The sequence below is a fragment of the Triturus cristatus genome, chromosome 4_1 (genome assembly GCF_964204655.1).
Source record: "Triturus cristatus chromosome 4_1, aTriCri1.1, whole genome shotgun sequence".
Lineage (NCBI taxonomy): Eukaryota > Metazoa > Chordata > Amphibia > Caudata > Salamandridae > Triturus > Triturus cristatus.
This window is the reverse complement of record NC_140585.1, coordinates 560,696,422-560,713,297: the sequence shown is the minus strand read 5'-3', so window position 1 is coordinate 560,713,297 and position 16,876 is coordinate 560,696,422. Positions and strand designations below refer to the sequence as shown.

The window sequence follows — 16,876 nt, the reverse complement described above, 5'->3', positions numbered from 1 at the left end:
GTTTAGCCACATTTCCTTAGGTACCCCGTGTCTATTTGCCTGCCGATTTGAACCTGTGACGTGTAGGGGACGTAGACTCTGAGTAGAATTTTAAAATGAAAGCGTAGTCTTACAATGACCACTTGTGGGGAGGCCAGGGCTTCAACACAGTCCTCATCCTGAAGGTCTTCTAAGTCTGTGTCCCAGTGTTGCCGAAGCTGCGCAATGGTCACCCTTAGATTTAAAGTGCCAGGTTTCTGTCTCAGCCTCTACTCTATGCAGTGTAATTTTGGGCTCTGGTGTTATGTCACTATGAGAGTTAATATATAACCTGGGTGGTGATAGCAGGAACAGGTGGCAGCTCTATGTGCCTCTGGTCTCACTTGCATCTCTAGTTTCTAAGCTCAGATGCCATCAATAGCACCGATTTGAACTTTAAGCTACTTAGACCGCTTGGTATTTTCAAGTTTAGGTTCATTGACATTATAAATTCATGTAAGAATGACAAGAAGACCTAATACTTTTGCTGGTCACAAGATTGGATGTATTTGACTTGTGCTGCAAATTGTTTAGAGGTCTCACCCTTCTCACAAGGCTTTTCCACAATCTCTTTGATGATTGATGATTTTTAATGATTCAAAGTTTTTCTCTTGTGAAGAATAAGATTTTCATGGTCTTCCTATACTGAATGAGTACAGGATATCAAAGGATCCAGTCACAATATTTTCTTATGTGGGCTTAACTTAACTAGATGAGAGGTTACTTTTGGACGGGAGCTGCAGCCTTTCAACAAGGAGATGTGTGCTTTGGTTTCCGTAACATCATTGATTGATGAATATTTGTTGTGTAGATTGGGATTCTTTTTAGCATGTTGCTTCAATGGTAAAATATTTGCTTGTATTTCTTTTAGGTCTCAAGCCAAATAAAATATTCTTCAATAGGTGATCAATGACTTAATGTTAAATTTTGGGATGACTGATCATTTTCATAGGCTACATTTTGCAGGCTCCCTAATTAATACAGTGGTTGTGGGTACACAGACTTGCTTATGGTGTCTGTTTTCATACGTTTTTGATATTCTCTTCTATGCGCCACCTGTATTATGGATCCCACACTGTATCCTTTTAAGTAGGGATATGCTGCTTTTGTATTAGAGCAAGGCCCTAGTCTTTTTTAGGCTGTCAGAAAAGCAGCTGGAAGACACGCTATGAGTCATTTGCTGGTTAAAATCTACTTTTCATTTTTTAAAAGGATGGTGGAAGATGGTTGTCCTAGTTTTAATCATTAGGAGAACATGCAACCAGTTTCTATACATACCTCCTACTGAGGTCTTCTCCTAAGCTGTTGACAGCAGATGAGTTGCTGGTCTCCACTCTCTTCTGGTAGAAAGTGTTTAAAGATGAATAATGGCTCATTTGCTAAATGTTTTTATAAAGCCTTCTAAAACCATCGTTTTTTTGTTTGGGTTGTTCCTAAGCTAGGCCAGCATTTACTCAAATTTGCTTTTAGGATTAAAATCATAGAGATGTTCTCTGCATATGGCAGGTCTAAAGCTACATCTAATAACACGGCATCCACCAGTTTTTTTCTGTGGTGAAATATACTTTTGCATTTTTCTGTGTTCAGAAGACACTTCAAGCTAGTGTACACTAGTTACAACCATGTGGGGTGAAGTAAATATGTTTTGGATTTAGTTTAAAGTCTCTGAGATGTTGTGTGGACCATTGAGGTAATTCAGCCATAGGGTTTTCTCATGGATCCTCCTTAATTGAGCATTTTGCTCAGAGTGCAGTGAAGCATGGTGAATTTTCTTTTTGGTATGAATGCATCTTTATTCTCTAACAGTGCTTATTTCTTTCTGTTCATTATCTTGTGGTTTTCTTGCACACTGGGAGGAGTTTGTATTCGAGGCCTCATTGGGCGGCTATATTAGATGGCATTGAGATACAAAATTAAAGTGTCTTTTTACAATTGGATTCTTCAATAGAACCTCCCTTGAAGGCATATTTGAGATTTCTTCTTCAGGGAAGATAGCAGAGTTTAATGATCTTCATGCTTTTTTTTTAGTATTTCTGCAGTCTTTGTACTCTAATAATTTATTTGTTAATTTGACTTAGTATATTTCATATTCTTCCATAAAGTCTCCAAGATTTTTGATTAAGATGCCAAGGGTAGGACAGTGGCTCTGTGCATAAAAATATGTGGAAGATTAAACTGACGTACTTCTACAGTTTGACAAAACATTTATTAAACAGGTTAGAGGCCCTCAGAGGAGTATTTTCACTTTTTGTACTTCTCTTTATAAAGGATGATGAACTCCAGGCCTTTCAGGTATGAAGATGGGTCTGTCCTTCTCCCAGGAGATGTTTGTTATCCTGAATCTTTGGCAATATTTTCAATAATGATTTTTATGAGTTACATCAGTTGTCCAGGTTTCCTCTGAGAGCGTCCAGTGGTCGGATACTAATCTCTTACCCGTGTTTTTTTTGCCTTCTTTACCCAGCATCAGTAGTGGCTCCAGGAGGGAGTGCTGCGGGGCGGTGAGGCGGGGCGGGATAGGGGCAGGGTGGGGGGTAGTAAACTCTGGCCAACCGGAGTAATGTAACTAAATAAATAAATAAATAAAACAAATGTCATTGCGCGCACTGAAACGCCAAATGACGATGCGGCGCGCGCAATGAAATACATTTTATTTATTTACAATACTCCGGTCGGCCGTGAGCCGGAGTTTACTACCCCCACCTTGCCCCTTCCCCGCCCCACTGCCCCGCAGCACTAACCTCGGCGAGCCACCACTGCTACTGAGATCACAGAACTGCATTCCAACCCAGGTTTCTGTCATCTGTTTTCAAGGTCTTCGGGCCACTAAGAGCTATCAAGACCCCTGGTCTAAGGCTGAGGTACTCAATCACCAGGCTAGAAGATTCAAATCGATTTAGTAGCTGGAATGCAAGCTTGTGCTACACCGTAGGACTACTACTCAAAAATGATGAGTTCTTCATTTTATGGCCTTTCTTCTGGGTTTCATAATCAGTGCTTCATTTCGTAAAGGGTGTGTTCCGCTGTAGTAATTCTGTGGTAACCCATTGGTTTGGATAAGAGATCAGGAGACGTGCGTCTGTGTTTTTATTTTCAGTGATTTCTGCACCTTTGGAAGGTGGCCTGAGGAGTTGTAGCTGGGAAGATGGTTAAGTGGCAGGTGCTCTTGCCTTAGATATCAGAGACATCTAGTATACACTGGCTCTGGTCATGCTACTGTGACCACTCTGTTTTTTTAAGATCATTTTTGAAGAACTGATTTTAAAATCATGGGTGTCTCGAAATGGTTCCAGATCTCTTTAACATTCTGGGCTGATGAGGGATTTCTGTCACTTCTTTGGCCAGATTGTCTCTTCCTGGTGGTCAAATTCACAGCCAAATTAGCAACATCATAGACATATTGATGCTGCCTTCATATTCACTTTCTACTTTGCTTCTGGTGAAACTTGTAACTATCAAAGTATCATTGTCACTAGTGAATCTACAATAGTGCTTTTTTCACTCGAACATCCTTCATCGTTTAATGCTGTAGTAAAAGCACGACGCAGCACTGGTTTTGATTCTGGTATCTATGATAATCAGGTTGTTTGAATGCAACAAAGGCATACTGCTTGGGTAGAACCTCATCAAGTAAGGAACATGACAAGAAAGGGGATGAGGCGGTAATGTCTAGCTTACTTACCAGTAATCTCCATTACTTCTTTCCTCATCCCAGTACTTACAACTCACCCACTCTCCCACGCGAGGCTTTGTTTGCGATCTTAGCTTATTCACTTGAAATTAACAGGAAGAGCTTGCTGAGGTAGTCCCTTTTCAGGGACCATGTAAGGCACATTTTGGGAGGGTAAGTAAACTCTATTTTAAAGGGAGTATGTCTAAGAGAGCTTTTGTATGGGTTCTGGTCATGCAGATTCAGGCCTCTCCCATCAAGTAAGTACTGGAACAAGGAAGGAAGAGTCAGAGTAATACAGATTACCTGTAAGTAACCTACACATTTTATTTAAAGCGTTTTTTTCTTCTCACTCAGCAAAAAGGTAAAAAGCAACACCTTATTACATTCCAGTGAGATTATTGATTCCTCGCAATCTTTTCATAATTTTTTATAGAAGTAGCCGCTCTGTGTTTCCAAGCTGTGCTGAGTGGAGCTCACGCACTAAGAAATATATTTACCGAGTTGGTGTATGTGTTGTGGTTTCATTAAAAACAGGTGCAAGCCTTTTTATGCACCTGTGCATAAGCACAGACTGGGATCTCGAGGTATCAAAGGGACTGATAGTCAAGATAGCAAGGACTAGAATGCAATGTTGGACCCTTCTGCCCATCTCTGGAGAACAGGCTAAACAAAGCTAAATCTCTTTATTGTAAAATTGTGTCAAACATTTTTGAGGGAGTGAAGAATCAGACATAGTTGGTGACTGTTTTAGTTTTGCTGACTGAGTCAAAGTGTGCCTACGTCAAGCATCCCTGCCTACAAGCCCGAAGGCGAGCCATTCAAAATTAAAATGCCTTCAAATCAGGGCTCAGTTGGAAACTAAAATCAGCGCTGATATAATAATTTTCAAACCGGCCCCACTGAGCAGGGGGCTTGGAGTGGAATGGGGTCACAGGGCAAGCATGAGCTCATGCTGCTCTGAAAGCAGCCCCCTGGGAAACAGCACAGTGCCCGAGCGCAGTGGCGGCTCCCCCATTGGGGCGTGGGGGCGTCGCCCCACTGCTTTCTTGCGGTGCGAGAAGGCAGAAACATAAACGGTAAAAACGACCATTTATGTTCCTGCCTTCTCGCATTGCGGGACAGCAGAAGTGCCTCTGTGCTTGGTTGGGGGCGGGAGGGTGGGCGGTCCTGCTCGAGGGCAGGGGGGGAGTGGCTTACCGACTGTTGTGGGTACTGACTGTTTGGCCGTCGGCCCTAAGCCGACCAAACAGTCAATACCCACAATAGTGGGTAAGCCACTCCCCCCCTGCCCTCGAGCAGGATCGCCCACTCTCCATGTTTCTCTATGCAGAGAAAATGTCCCGGCCGGGGCGCTCACCTGCTGCGCCTACCAGCGCTTAGATTGGTGCGTGTGCGTAGTGCGTTGCGTAGGGGAGGGAGAGGGAGAGGGAAGCAAGAAGCTGCCTGCTTCCTGCAGCAGGAACACGAGGACTCCCCAGTGACCGGCCTGGAGCGGAGGCGGTGCGGTACCCCGGCACTCACTCAGGTAGGTTTAATGTTCTATTTCAATTGTTAGTTTACTACCCCCCCTCCTGGGACCCCCCCCTCCCTCGAGCATGCCGGCCGCCGCTGTGTCTAATGTACTAGAGTGAAGCACTCCCATGTGTAAAAGAAATATACTGTTTTCGAATTTATCAGAGTGGATGTCATAATTTTCCATTACGTTACACTGTTTACATGCCAAATATTCTGATGGCTCGACTCAAGCTCCTAGTGAAAAGCCAGGCCCCTTGCCCCCTCTCTGCATTTGCTGAGTTGACCTCCTCTTGCCACACTCTGACGGCTCTTGCTTCTGAGGGTAAACAGGGGGCTCATCAAAGGGCCTTTAATGGGTTACATTGGGAATCTAATCTAATTAAAATATTAGTGCGTAAATAGCACTTTGATATTCATCTAAAGGTTTCATTAAAAAGGGTGCTTCAGGTTTACATTATAGACAACACGTTCGGGCGCCAGCAGCGCAGCACGAGTGTCATTTTGTTGGAAGGAATTGTGGGACACACTGTTATCAATGACCCATGAGCAGCGTCAATCCATGTGTGTGCTTTATATTTTTTAATCCCGTATTTATTTTATGTGCAACTAAAGGTGTCAGAACCAATGGCGCCATTTTGTGAATACCCACTTCCTTTTTCTAGCCATGCAAAACTTGCACTGTTCGTGCAACATTGTGAGGCACTATTGGGAGAAATGTTATAAATCAAAAGCGACATAATCAGTAACTCTATATTATTAATCAAAAGGCCCATGGCGTGCTTCTGGTGCTATTGCATGCAATACAGTATAATTTCAAACGTCAAGTGATTTGTAAATGTTAGCAGACTCCTTAGATGGCATCATTGGACACTTTGCACATTTTCTATTTCTCAGAATATGTTGTTTATGTGTGTGTGTGTGTGTGTGTGTGTGTGTGTGTGTGTGTGTGTGTGTGTGTGTGTGTGTGTGTGTGTGTGTCTGTATGAGTGTTTGTATGCATGTGTTTTTTCAGAATGTTATCAGCAAAGAAGACTATATTCAAAACAAACCAATTATAAAAAAAAATACTTTTAAATCGGCGTCTTGGGCATCGAGCAGGTCTGAGAACAAGCAAGAGAGTGGAGATACATGACCTTGTCACCGAGGTTTGACCTGCCCTGGTCTCGTGACTCATTATTTTCACTGCCCCCCCCCCCCCCCCTTTATGGCTGCACTTTTATAAACCTACAGAAGAAACACCTGTGCAACGACCTCAGAGCAAGCAATACACATAATTGTTAGTAGTGCCTGCTATCTGAGTGGAAAATAAGATGCGGCATACATCTTGAAGTTGTTTGGGTCAATACAGTTCCTATAAGAATACTGAGCATTGAGCAAAGACGAAAAGCTCATTTTGTATTTTGAAACCCAGATTGTGTTACTGTTTTCGGCACAAGGGTATTCACCAGGATTCAAAATTGTTTCCTGATGGTGCATACTGCCTCCAACTTAGAAATATACAACCTGATGAAAGTGCAATTACTGAACTGAAAGGGAAGTCTTTTGTAATGTGCTCCCTATATTTGGCCAGGAAATGTAGCTCGTCCTCTTTGCTGTCTTGCTCAATCGAAATCTTTTTTACGCCCTACCACTTTATAAATTCACCAGCCGCCACTGCCCGAGCGGCCATTCCAGGCCCGCTCTCAATGCTGCAGACTATGCTGACTCCATGTCTTTCATACTTACCGATTTTGATCTGGAAGCGCGCACACACAGAGTGATCGAGCAGGCGAGGAAGAGCACACCCCCCAGGCAGATCAGACATATCTGTATGATCTTCAGAGCATTAATGGGGATAGTGACGGTCGACTTGAAGAAGTCTGCCTTGTCGTCTTCAATGGTGGCCGTCTGAAACAAAGTGCAATATGGGGTCATTTCATTGGCGTAAGAAATATCCTTAGACAAAACCACCCTGCCAATCTGAAAAAAGTAAACCTCCCAACGTGGGCAACAGCCTTTTCATTTTCAAGTTATTGAGTAACAGTCACCTTATCAATGGGTGTTTCAGTGTAAAACAAGGTCATGAAAAACAAATCTTACAAAATGATTCAGTAACAGTAATCTTATCAAGTATGTTAATAATACGCATAAAAGAATAAACCATACATGATTTTGCCTGATGTAAAAATGGTTCACATCTAATTGGTTGGATTAAGCAAAACGTAATATACTCTCCACACACGTCATCGTAGAGCAGTAGTGGAAGGAGGGTCCCTGGGAGAGTTGGGGAGCCAAGCCTCAGTATCCGAACAGCAGATTGAATAAGAGAATGAAAAAGGCGATGGCATAATCCCCGACTCCCAAGTCAACGGCGCTGGTGAAAGCCCAGGGCTGGGAGTGCGATGCTGCCCATGGCCCTCGCCTCAGCAAAGCCACAAAGATCACGAATGACCCAATGGATATTCAACGAGGGGTGGACCAGCCACGCCGAAGCCGCCCTGAGGAGAGCCTCATAGAACAGCGACGTCTAGTGGTGCGTTCTGCAGTGCATTTGTACAATATTTTGCTAAACCGAGGTGTGGGAGGGTATTTGTCAGGGAAAATACTTCTTTATGGATGTAAAGCAGAAAATCTACTGACTGCCAAGCCTGTTTTGATAGCAAAAGAGCAAGGTGTGATTACTTTTGACAGCTTGCAGCATGATGTATTAATGACACACCTTGGGTAATACAGAGTTTGAACACAATTTGGTAAAAAAATGAAAGCAAAAACATTGAGGACCAAATGAGCATGAAAGCAAGTTTATATAAGTAAGTATAAGTTTACTTCAGTGCCGGAACTGGAACAGAATTACTCTGGGAACCCATAAATAAGGGGTAAAGGTGCGACAGAGAAAAGGAAGAGGAAGGGGTTCAGGAAGGTGGAGCTTCAAGAACAGAGCCAGAAAGTCAATTTATAATTTTTTTTTAAAATCTGCTTCAAAGAAAGTGCCAACAATGACATATGTGCAGTAAATCTGTTCTAGATGATTTCTGGTGGCATATCCTCAGCGGGCACTAGGTTCCCTACTCTACCCCATTGTCCTCGTGATAACATGTTCAAGCAAATGTTTGTCCTTTTTACGCTCTTTTGTGTTTTTTACGTTTGCCCCAGATCAAAATATTTATTTACATTATTGCGTTCCGATGGTTATAGATCATACATTTTGAGCTTGCAACGTTTCCAGCTTATAGGTTCGGAGCACTGCTGTTTAGCCCTCATAAGTTATAGCCAAATACATGGAAACAAAAAACATATTCACATAACTGTGTCCATGCTATGTTAATTGAACAATGACCTTATGATTGGTTGTAAAACTGTTACAGTGATATTATGACTGTGAGAAGCTGGCCTGGTATGTGATATCCACTAATGTAAGTGGGCACCTTGCACCAGTCCAAACAACCCTTATGGTGATTTAAAAAGGCTCAGACAACCTTGGAAAGCTATCCAAGTGGTAGCTGTGGAGAGCAGCCTTTCCGGTGTAGTCTTGAAGGAGTGTAAAGCAGATTGTTTTACCAGAATGTAATCTTATAGTATAGATTAAATGAAAAAGAATCACACAAAATATTTATAAAGATATGGCTTTATTATATTACACTATCTAGTACATTACAGTACCCGGAGATAGACACAAAGCACACAATACTAAAGCAAATAAATCACAGTGAATAGCACTAATACACAGTGGGCCCCAGGGGGGACCAAACCATATACTAAGAAAGTGGTATAAGAACAATGACTCGAGTCAGGACAATGTCAAGAGGATGTAGAATTGCTGGGGACCCACAGAACCACCCAAGGTAAGTAGACAGGGACCCCACGGAGAGCGGGTGCAGTGTGTGAACACAACCACGTGCTCTGTACAAGTCTATGTGCAAGTCGCGGTTGGATTTTTAAAGATTAGGGACCCTTCCCAGTGGACCCTGAAGAAACTCAGTGGAAGACAAAAGGTTGGCGAGCCACCCCACCCGTGGATACCATGGTACGCAAGTTACCTATCCCAGGGAAGCTGGGTGCATAGGTGTGAAGTGGTGTCGGAAACCGCCGTCTAACCCAATGGAGGACTTCAGGAAAGTGCTGCTGCTGGAAGAGGAGAAAGTGTCCGGAGGAATCCAAACATGGATTCTTGAAGAAGAGTATCTGAAAGCAGAGGGGATAGTGTCTATGTCACTCAGGGGTGACCAGGAGACTTGGAAGACGGATGCCCTCTGATTTCGGGTGCTTCAGGAAAGATGGCAGTGACCTTGACTCCGCAGCTGGGAGGACCAGGCAACACTGAGGATGACCAGGACCCGGATACGAGCTGTCCCATAAAGGATGCTGAGGGGTCGATATCTGGCGGGAGCACCAACAAGCCTCGGCAAATACCACCAATGCAGGAAGTCAAGAAGGTGCACGGTTGGGACCAGCAAGGTCCAGGAGACTCACCACAAGCAGGGGAGTCAGGGCAGGCCCCGAGCAAACAGGGGAGCCCAAGGAAAACAAAGGTGACCCTCAAATGGACCCATATGCTGAAGGCACAGGAGTCGCGCAGCTCACCAAAAGTGGCAGGCCACGATGCACACAATACGGTGTGGCCAAAGATGCTGGTCACTGGGGGTGCTCGAGGTTGGGGCTACTTGGAGCCTGACGATCTTCTTGCAAAGAAGTCAACAAGCCTTTGCAACTGCAAAGGGGATGCGGTACCCAGGGGTTCGGCTATTGCAACCCCCACAAGGACTACTGGCATCAAACTTGGTAAGAGGGTAGAGCAGGCCTCAGGAGATGAGGAAAACCACCACCTATGTTGCAGAGCCCACAGAGTCCGGAGGAGCTTGGGATCTGCAAACCAGTCGACTTCGTTGCTGTGCCTTCAAATGCAGGAAGTGATTCCTTCACTCCAAAGGAGTTTACTTCAGTTGTCCTTGATGCTTCACAAGCCTTGGAATGTTCCTGTATGATGCACAGGCACAGACGATGCAGCAGACTGGAAGGGAGATGAAGTCAGGCCCAAACAAAGTCCAGCGAAGTCCAGAGTGCCCAGATAGTAGAAGTGCACTGCTTTTTGTTTCAAATCTTATCGCATGACAAATCTAGGGACCTACACCCAGGTAAGCTCTTAAGTACCCTAAGGAAAGGGTTGAGAAGATTCAGGAGACCTACCCAGGGGAGGGTCAGAACAGGGGGGAGGTTACTCCGATGTCATTGTGCAGTTTCGTGCCAGAGTGAGAGCCAACGGTTCCCATGACTGGTTTGAACTGGACTATGCACAGAGACACCAAATGTGCCCCTCATGTATGCAGGCAGGGATGCTAGGCGTAGGCACACTTTGACTCAGTCAGCAAAACTAAAACATTCACCAACTATGTCTGATTCTTCACTCCCTCAAAAACGTTTGACACACAATTTTACAACAAAGAGATTTAGCTTTGTTTAGCCTGTTTCAGGCACTGGCAAGTGCACCCACCCTGCCCTAATACACTAAACCCTGTCTGGGAAGTGGTCACACCTCCCTGTGACAGTATGCCTATTGTTCTGCCTCTCCCTGCTCGAGCTTGGCTCAGAAGCAGGAGGACAGAAATGTGTGGTTGGCATAAACCATTTAGTGCTGTCCGGGACTAGAAGGCTGGTACCAGGAGCACTGAGAGCCTAATGGAGGGTTCTTCCAGTGCTTGGAATCATACCTCCACACCATTTATGCTGTGTGGGTATGATTCCAACATGTTTGATACCAAACATGATAGGATTCATTGCAGCCGTTTTCGAGATGGTCATCATGCGATTACGCTGTGCCCCTCTAGTTAGTATAAGGCTGCTTCACTGACAACCCAGGAGAATGGACTCCGTTGGCTGCAGGGATGTCCTGCTCATGCAGGAGAACCCTCTCACTTAGAACCAAGCACCCTACCCTCAGGATTGTAAAGGCCTGCTATAGAGGTGACTTATAAGGTTTAAAGTGCAGTGACCCTTAGATATAGTAAACCTATATCTTTATTAGGTGGTGCATGCACCAACTTACATAGGCTGCAATGGCAGGCCTGTAGTTCCATTTCGAATGGTCTCTCAATGGGTGGCATAATAGATCCGGCAGCTCATGGGAGACCTCTGGGGTACCTCTTCCCTGAGTACATGGTTACCATATACTAGGGATGGATAAGGGTACCCCAGTATCCAATCTGGGATGTACCTAAGTACTGAACACAGCAGTTTAGGGAGAAAGCAGATAGACTTGGGTCCTGATTAGCAGGATCCCAGTCAGACTATGCAAAAACAGCATCACATCAATCAAAAAGTGAGGGTAACCTTAATAAGCAGATCCTGCTTTCCTACAATGACAATGTACAATGTGGGACTGCATCTAGCATCAAAAGATGCAGAAAACGTAGAGAATTAAATCTATTAGAAATTGATCTATTTCCTACAGTAGTCCTTGTAGGTAGAGAAATGTTTGTAATAAAAAGTATTTTTTATTTTGTGATGACATTGGAAACATGGCGATTTAAAATTTTGTATATATAGCATATGTTTTGTAGCCCTGAAGAACTCCTGGATGGGATGGGATGAAACACATTGGCTAAGGCTACAGGGAAAATAAGTTTTTTTAAAGATTATGAATAGAGAATATATTTTAAAGAGAAACATCTCAGCGAATCCTTGATTTATGTGGTCTTGTTTCAATTAATTTGGAAACTCACTGTATGATCTAGTTACATGTGGTTAATATAATTATAAGATAGTCTCGAGTGCAGAGTCATTATGCATTGCAAATGCTCTGTGCTGCAGCTACATGGTCACTGCTGAATCCTTCTCTGGTGACATATAGGCCTGTATTACTAAAAGGACTAATTTTCCTTGTTTTGCCAAGGCACAACTTTAATCAGGTACCCGGATGCGAAAAGGGAAAATGCTCCCTATGGTGATAAATGGGCTGCCCTCGGGGCAGCCACAAACTTGTGCTGCCCTGAGGGCACGGCACTAAAGTGAAGTACAGAGTAGTTGTTTAAAAGTTGCTCGATATTTATCAGCGCAGGGGGCAACCTGCCTGCACATTCAAGAGGGATCAGAAATCCCCTTGCAGGCAGATGCAGTGAGTGACTACACCTGCCCGCAGGGGATGTCTGGGGGTTCCTGGGACCCCCATTCACACCTCAAGAGGTCTGCTCACTGGGGGCGCACTTTCAGTGCATCACCTTTTTGTGCGCACTTTCAGTGTGCCTTCTAAGGATATGTTTGCATATCTGCCTGCTTCCATAATACGAATCGGGTGCAGAGTCAAAGCGATTCACTCATTTGCATGGGGCCACGTCCCTATGCAAAGGAGAAAACACCCCTCACAATAGCACTAGTGCTACATGTGCCCTAGCACTATCAGTAATACAGAAGGGGCGCAAAAGTGTCTGCGACCCCTTCTGTAATAACAAAATGCCCCAAGGGTGCACAAAGCTGACGCACATGCCCATTGTGCCCCTGGGGCACTTTCTGTAATACGGCCCCTAGTGGAACTTTTTGGCTCTGCACCAAAATATTATGGAGAAACTTTTACTTTTTGGTGGATATGAATACTTCCGGAATGGCACACAAAGTAGATTTGGAAGATACTATATCAGGCTAGTAAACGCTTCAAGACACACCCATCTTTATTCATGCACAATGCCCACTTGCATTATGATTCCCTTATTTCTTCGTGGTTCTGTCTGTAGTGCCAGATGTTGTTTAGAGCTTTTCTTGGCTTGATTATATTTGTTTTTCTTATTTAAAAGCTTTTCTTCAAGAGGTTTGTTTCTAAGCCATGCTTCTTTTTTCCTCTGGTCGGTGAGTGCTCTGCTTCTTGTTCTGAAGACTTGGAATACTGCTTTCCATGGTACTTAACTATGGATAAGTTTTCTTGGTACCCTCATAATGGGCTTTCATGATAGTGGTATAGCAGTTGTCTGTATGATCCTACTAATTGTATTTGCTTAGTATAGAACTGTCCTCCGTTCAATATATACTGGACAGAAAAGGTTCACACATTATCGCAAATAGTAGCCTCACATATAGAACTGACACCTAGACGTTACTTTTAGGATGTATTGCTGAGGTTCCACCCTTGGCAAAGGTCTTCAAACTGGGGGCGGGTCCCCCTGGGGGGGGAGGGGGCTTAAGTGATCTCACGGGGGGCATCAATCTCTGGCCAAGAGAACATCATATTTAGTTTTAAGTGTTAAAAGCATCAGCGGCAGTAAGCCACCTCATAATGGGCCATCAGTAACAACGTTTGTCATTTATTTCCTGACTGGGAGTATGTGTAACAAGCATTTGCAATGCAATAGGTCTCGCATTCACGCGAGTTTAAGCTATTGGCATTGTAAATGACACTGCCTTTTATTTAAGTTTTAAAAAAGAAAACAAAAATAAAAGGCATTGTTATTTGTAATGTGAGTAGCTCAAACTTGCGTAAATGCGAGACCTATTGCATTGCAAATACTTGTTCTGCAAACGTAGAGGGGAGTAGAATTACGTGTTGTCAAGTAGAGTGGAAATATGCAGAGTGAAATTATGATGTGTGGGGTGAAATTATGTGGCATGAAAGTATGTTGAGTGGCTTGGAACTGTGTGGCATGGAGCTGAATTGTGAGATGTGGAATTCTTTGGCGTGGTGTGGCATAGACTGCAATTGTATGGAAATGAATTCTGTTACCTGGAGTTAAATTATGTGGCATGGTGTGGAATTAAGGGATGTGGTGTGGAATTAGTTGGCATGGCGTGGAGTAGGATTATATGGTGTGGTGTGGAACTGTGTGGAGTGGAATTGTGTGGCATGGAATTGTGTGGCATGGAATTGTGTTGAGAGGAATAGAAGTATATGTCATGGAGTGGAAATATGTGGCATGGAATGAAATTATGTGGTGGACTTGAATTATGTGCCGCTAAGTGGAATTATGTTATTGAGTGGATTCATTAATAGTGGAGTGGAATTATGTGGCATGGAATTACGTTCCATGGAGTGTAATTATGTGGTATGGCATGGAATTAATTGGTGTGGATTTGTACGGTGTGGCCTAGAATTGTGGGGTGTTGAGGGAAATTGTGAGACATGGAATTGTATGGCTTGGTATGCAATTGTGTGACATGGAGTGCAATTCTGCGGAGAGGAAGTATGGGGGTGGAGTGGAATTATGTGATGTGGTGTGGAATTATGGGGTGTGGTATGGAATTATGTGGCATGCAATTGTGTGCCATGGAATAGAATTATGTGGTGTGGATTTATGAGAAGTGGAGAGCACTTTATGTGGCATGGAATTATGTGGAGTGGAATTATTTTGCATTCACTGAGATAGACATGTTACTGTGTGGCGTGAACTACAATTATGTGACGTGGTGTGCAATTGTGTGGAGAGGAATTCAGTGCCGTGAAGTGGAATTATGTGACATGGTGTGAAATCAAGTGGTGTGGCATAGAATTAGGTGGCAAGGAGTGGAATTATGCTCCGTGGAGTAGAATTATGAGATGTGACATGGAATGGTCTGGCATGGAATTTTCTGGTGTGGAATTGTGTGGTGTGAAATTATGTTGGTTTGGGGAGATTAAATGTAGGTGGTACAGTGTGGTACAATGTGGAATTATGTGGTATGGAGTGGAATTATGTCTCATGGAGTGGAATTATGTAGCATGATGTGGCGTCGTGATGTTGCATGGAGTGAAATTATGTGGGATGGAGTTGAATTGTGTGGCATGGAATTGTGGGGTGTTGACTAGTGGAATTATGTGGTGTAGAGTAGAATTAGGTGGCGTGAAATTATGTGGAGAAGAATTGTGTTGCATGGAATTGTTTGGCATGGTATTGTGCGGCATTGAGAGGATTGGAATTATGCGACATGGAGTGGAATTATGTGGCTTGGATTGGAAATATGAGGGTGGAGTGTACTTAGGTGGCATGGAGTTGAATTGTGTGGTTCAGAATTGTGTTGCATGGAGTGTAATTGTGTTGACTGGAGTGGAATTGTGCAACGTGGAATTGTGTGGCGTGAAATGCAATTGTGTGATGTGGAGTGCAATTGGGTGACATGGAGTGTCACTGAGTGGAGTGGAAATCATATAGCATGGAGTGGAATTATGTGACATGGTAATGAATTGTGTGGTGTTGAGTGGAATTACGTGCCGTGGAATTATGTGGCATGGAGCCGAATTATGTTGATTTGAATTGTGTGGCATGGCATTACATGCCATGGATTGGCTTTAAGTGGCGCAGAATTTTTTGGCATGGAATTGTGTGGTGTGAAATTGTATGGCATGCAATTGTGTGCCATGGAGTGAAATTGTGAGACATGGAATTGTGAGGAGTGCCACTGTGTGACATGGAGTGCAATTGTGTGGAGTGGGATTAAGTGATGTGGAGTGGAATTATGTGACGTGGTGTGGAATTATGTGGTGTGGAGTGAAAGTGTGTGGCATATAGTAGAATTATATGGCATGGATTTATGTGATGTGCAATTGTGTCGCATGGCAAGGAATTGAGTTGAGTGGAAATATGTTGATCTGAATTATGTGGCACGAAAGGGAAGAGACATTATGTGACACAGAGTGGAATTATGTTGTAGGGAGTGAAATTATGTGGCATAGTATGTGGCATGATGTGGAATTATATGTTGTGCACTGAAGTGGAATTATGTGGTATGGAGTAGAATTATGTGGCATGGAATTGTGTGAGTGGAAATTTGTGGCATGAGTGGAATTATGAGATGTGGAATTGTGTTGCATGGAACTGCGAAGCCTTGAGTGGTGTGGAATTATGTGGCATGGGGTGAAATGATGTGGTATGGAGTGGATTGAAAATAGGTGGAGTGGAATTATGTGACTTGGAGGGGTAATATATGGCATGAAATTATGTGGTGTGGAGTTGAATTACGTTGCGTGGAACTTGGTTGCGTGGGATTCTGTGGTGTGGAGTCGAATTGTGAGACATGGAATTGTGCAGCATGGAGAGCAATTGTGTGGCATGAAGGGCAGATGTGTAACTTGGAGTGCAATTGTGTGATGTGGAATGCCATTGTGTGGAGTGGAGTCATTTAGGGAGGAGTGGAATTATGTTACACTTTGTTGAATTATGTGGTGTTCTGTCAAATTATGTGGCATGATGTGGAGTGGCATTATGTGATGTGGAGTAGAATTATGTGACATAGAATTGTGTAGCATGGCGTGGAATTGTGTTGCATTGAGTGGTGTAAAATTATGTGGCATATAATAAAGCATAATTATGTATAGAGGTCATTTAAGTGCCTGCTGCTTGTTTCCTCTGACAGATGGTCACTTGAGAGCAATGGAGTTTGGAGCTGATCAATAACGTGTCCACAGGACCCAATGTGTTCTCCGCTCAGAGGGGAAACAGCAATTAAGGAGGATGTCTCTGTCTCCCTTCACGCCCAGGGAGGAGGGAGATGCGAGCGAAGCATCAAAGGGCTGGGTGAGAAGGGAGGGGGGAATGCAAGGGTCAAAGCAGCGAAAGTGAAAGTAATCCAGCAGAGCATCAAAGGACTGGGTGAGAAGGGAGGGGGGAATGCAATTAGCAGAGGAGCAGCTGTGCACGTGCATGTGATCTCGTGCACTCAAGGTTTAGGCCAGCCAAAAGTGTGGGTAGCACTTTGAAAATCCCACATATAAAATGTCTCTTCGAGCCTTTGGCTCACGAG

The 16,876-nt window shown here is 43.8% G+C and overlaps 1 protein-coding gene across 1 annotated transcript in view; it reads right to left on the bottom strand.

Moving 5' to 3' along the window:
- The window catches only part of CD36 (CD36 molecule (CD36 blood group)), a 468,975-nt gene that overhangs the window by 7,130 nt on the left and 444,969 nt on the right, over positions 1 to 16,876 (bottom strand). The window contains exon 12 of the mRNA XM_085652881.1: positions 6,932 to 7,093. Within this exon, the coding sequence (XP_085509007.1) occupies positions 6,932 to 7,093 (162 nt within the window). The remainder of the gene's footprint in view (positions 1 to 6,931; positions 7,094 to 16,876) is intronic.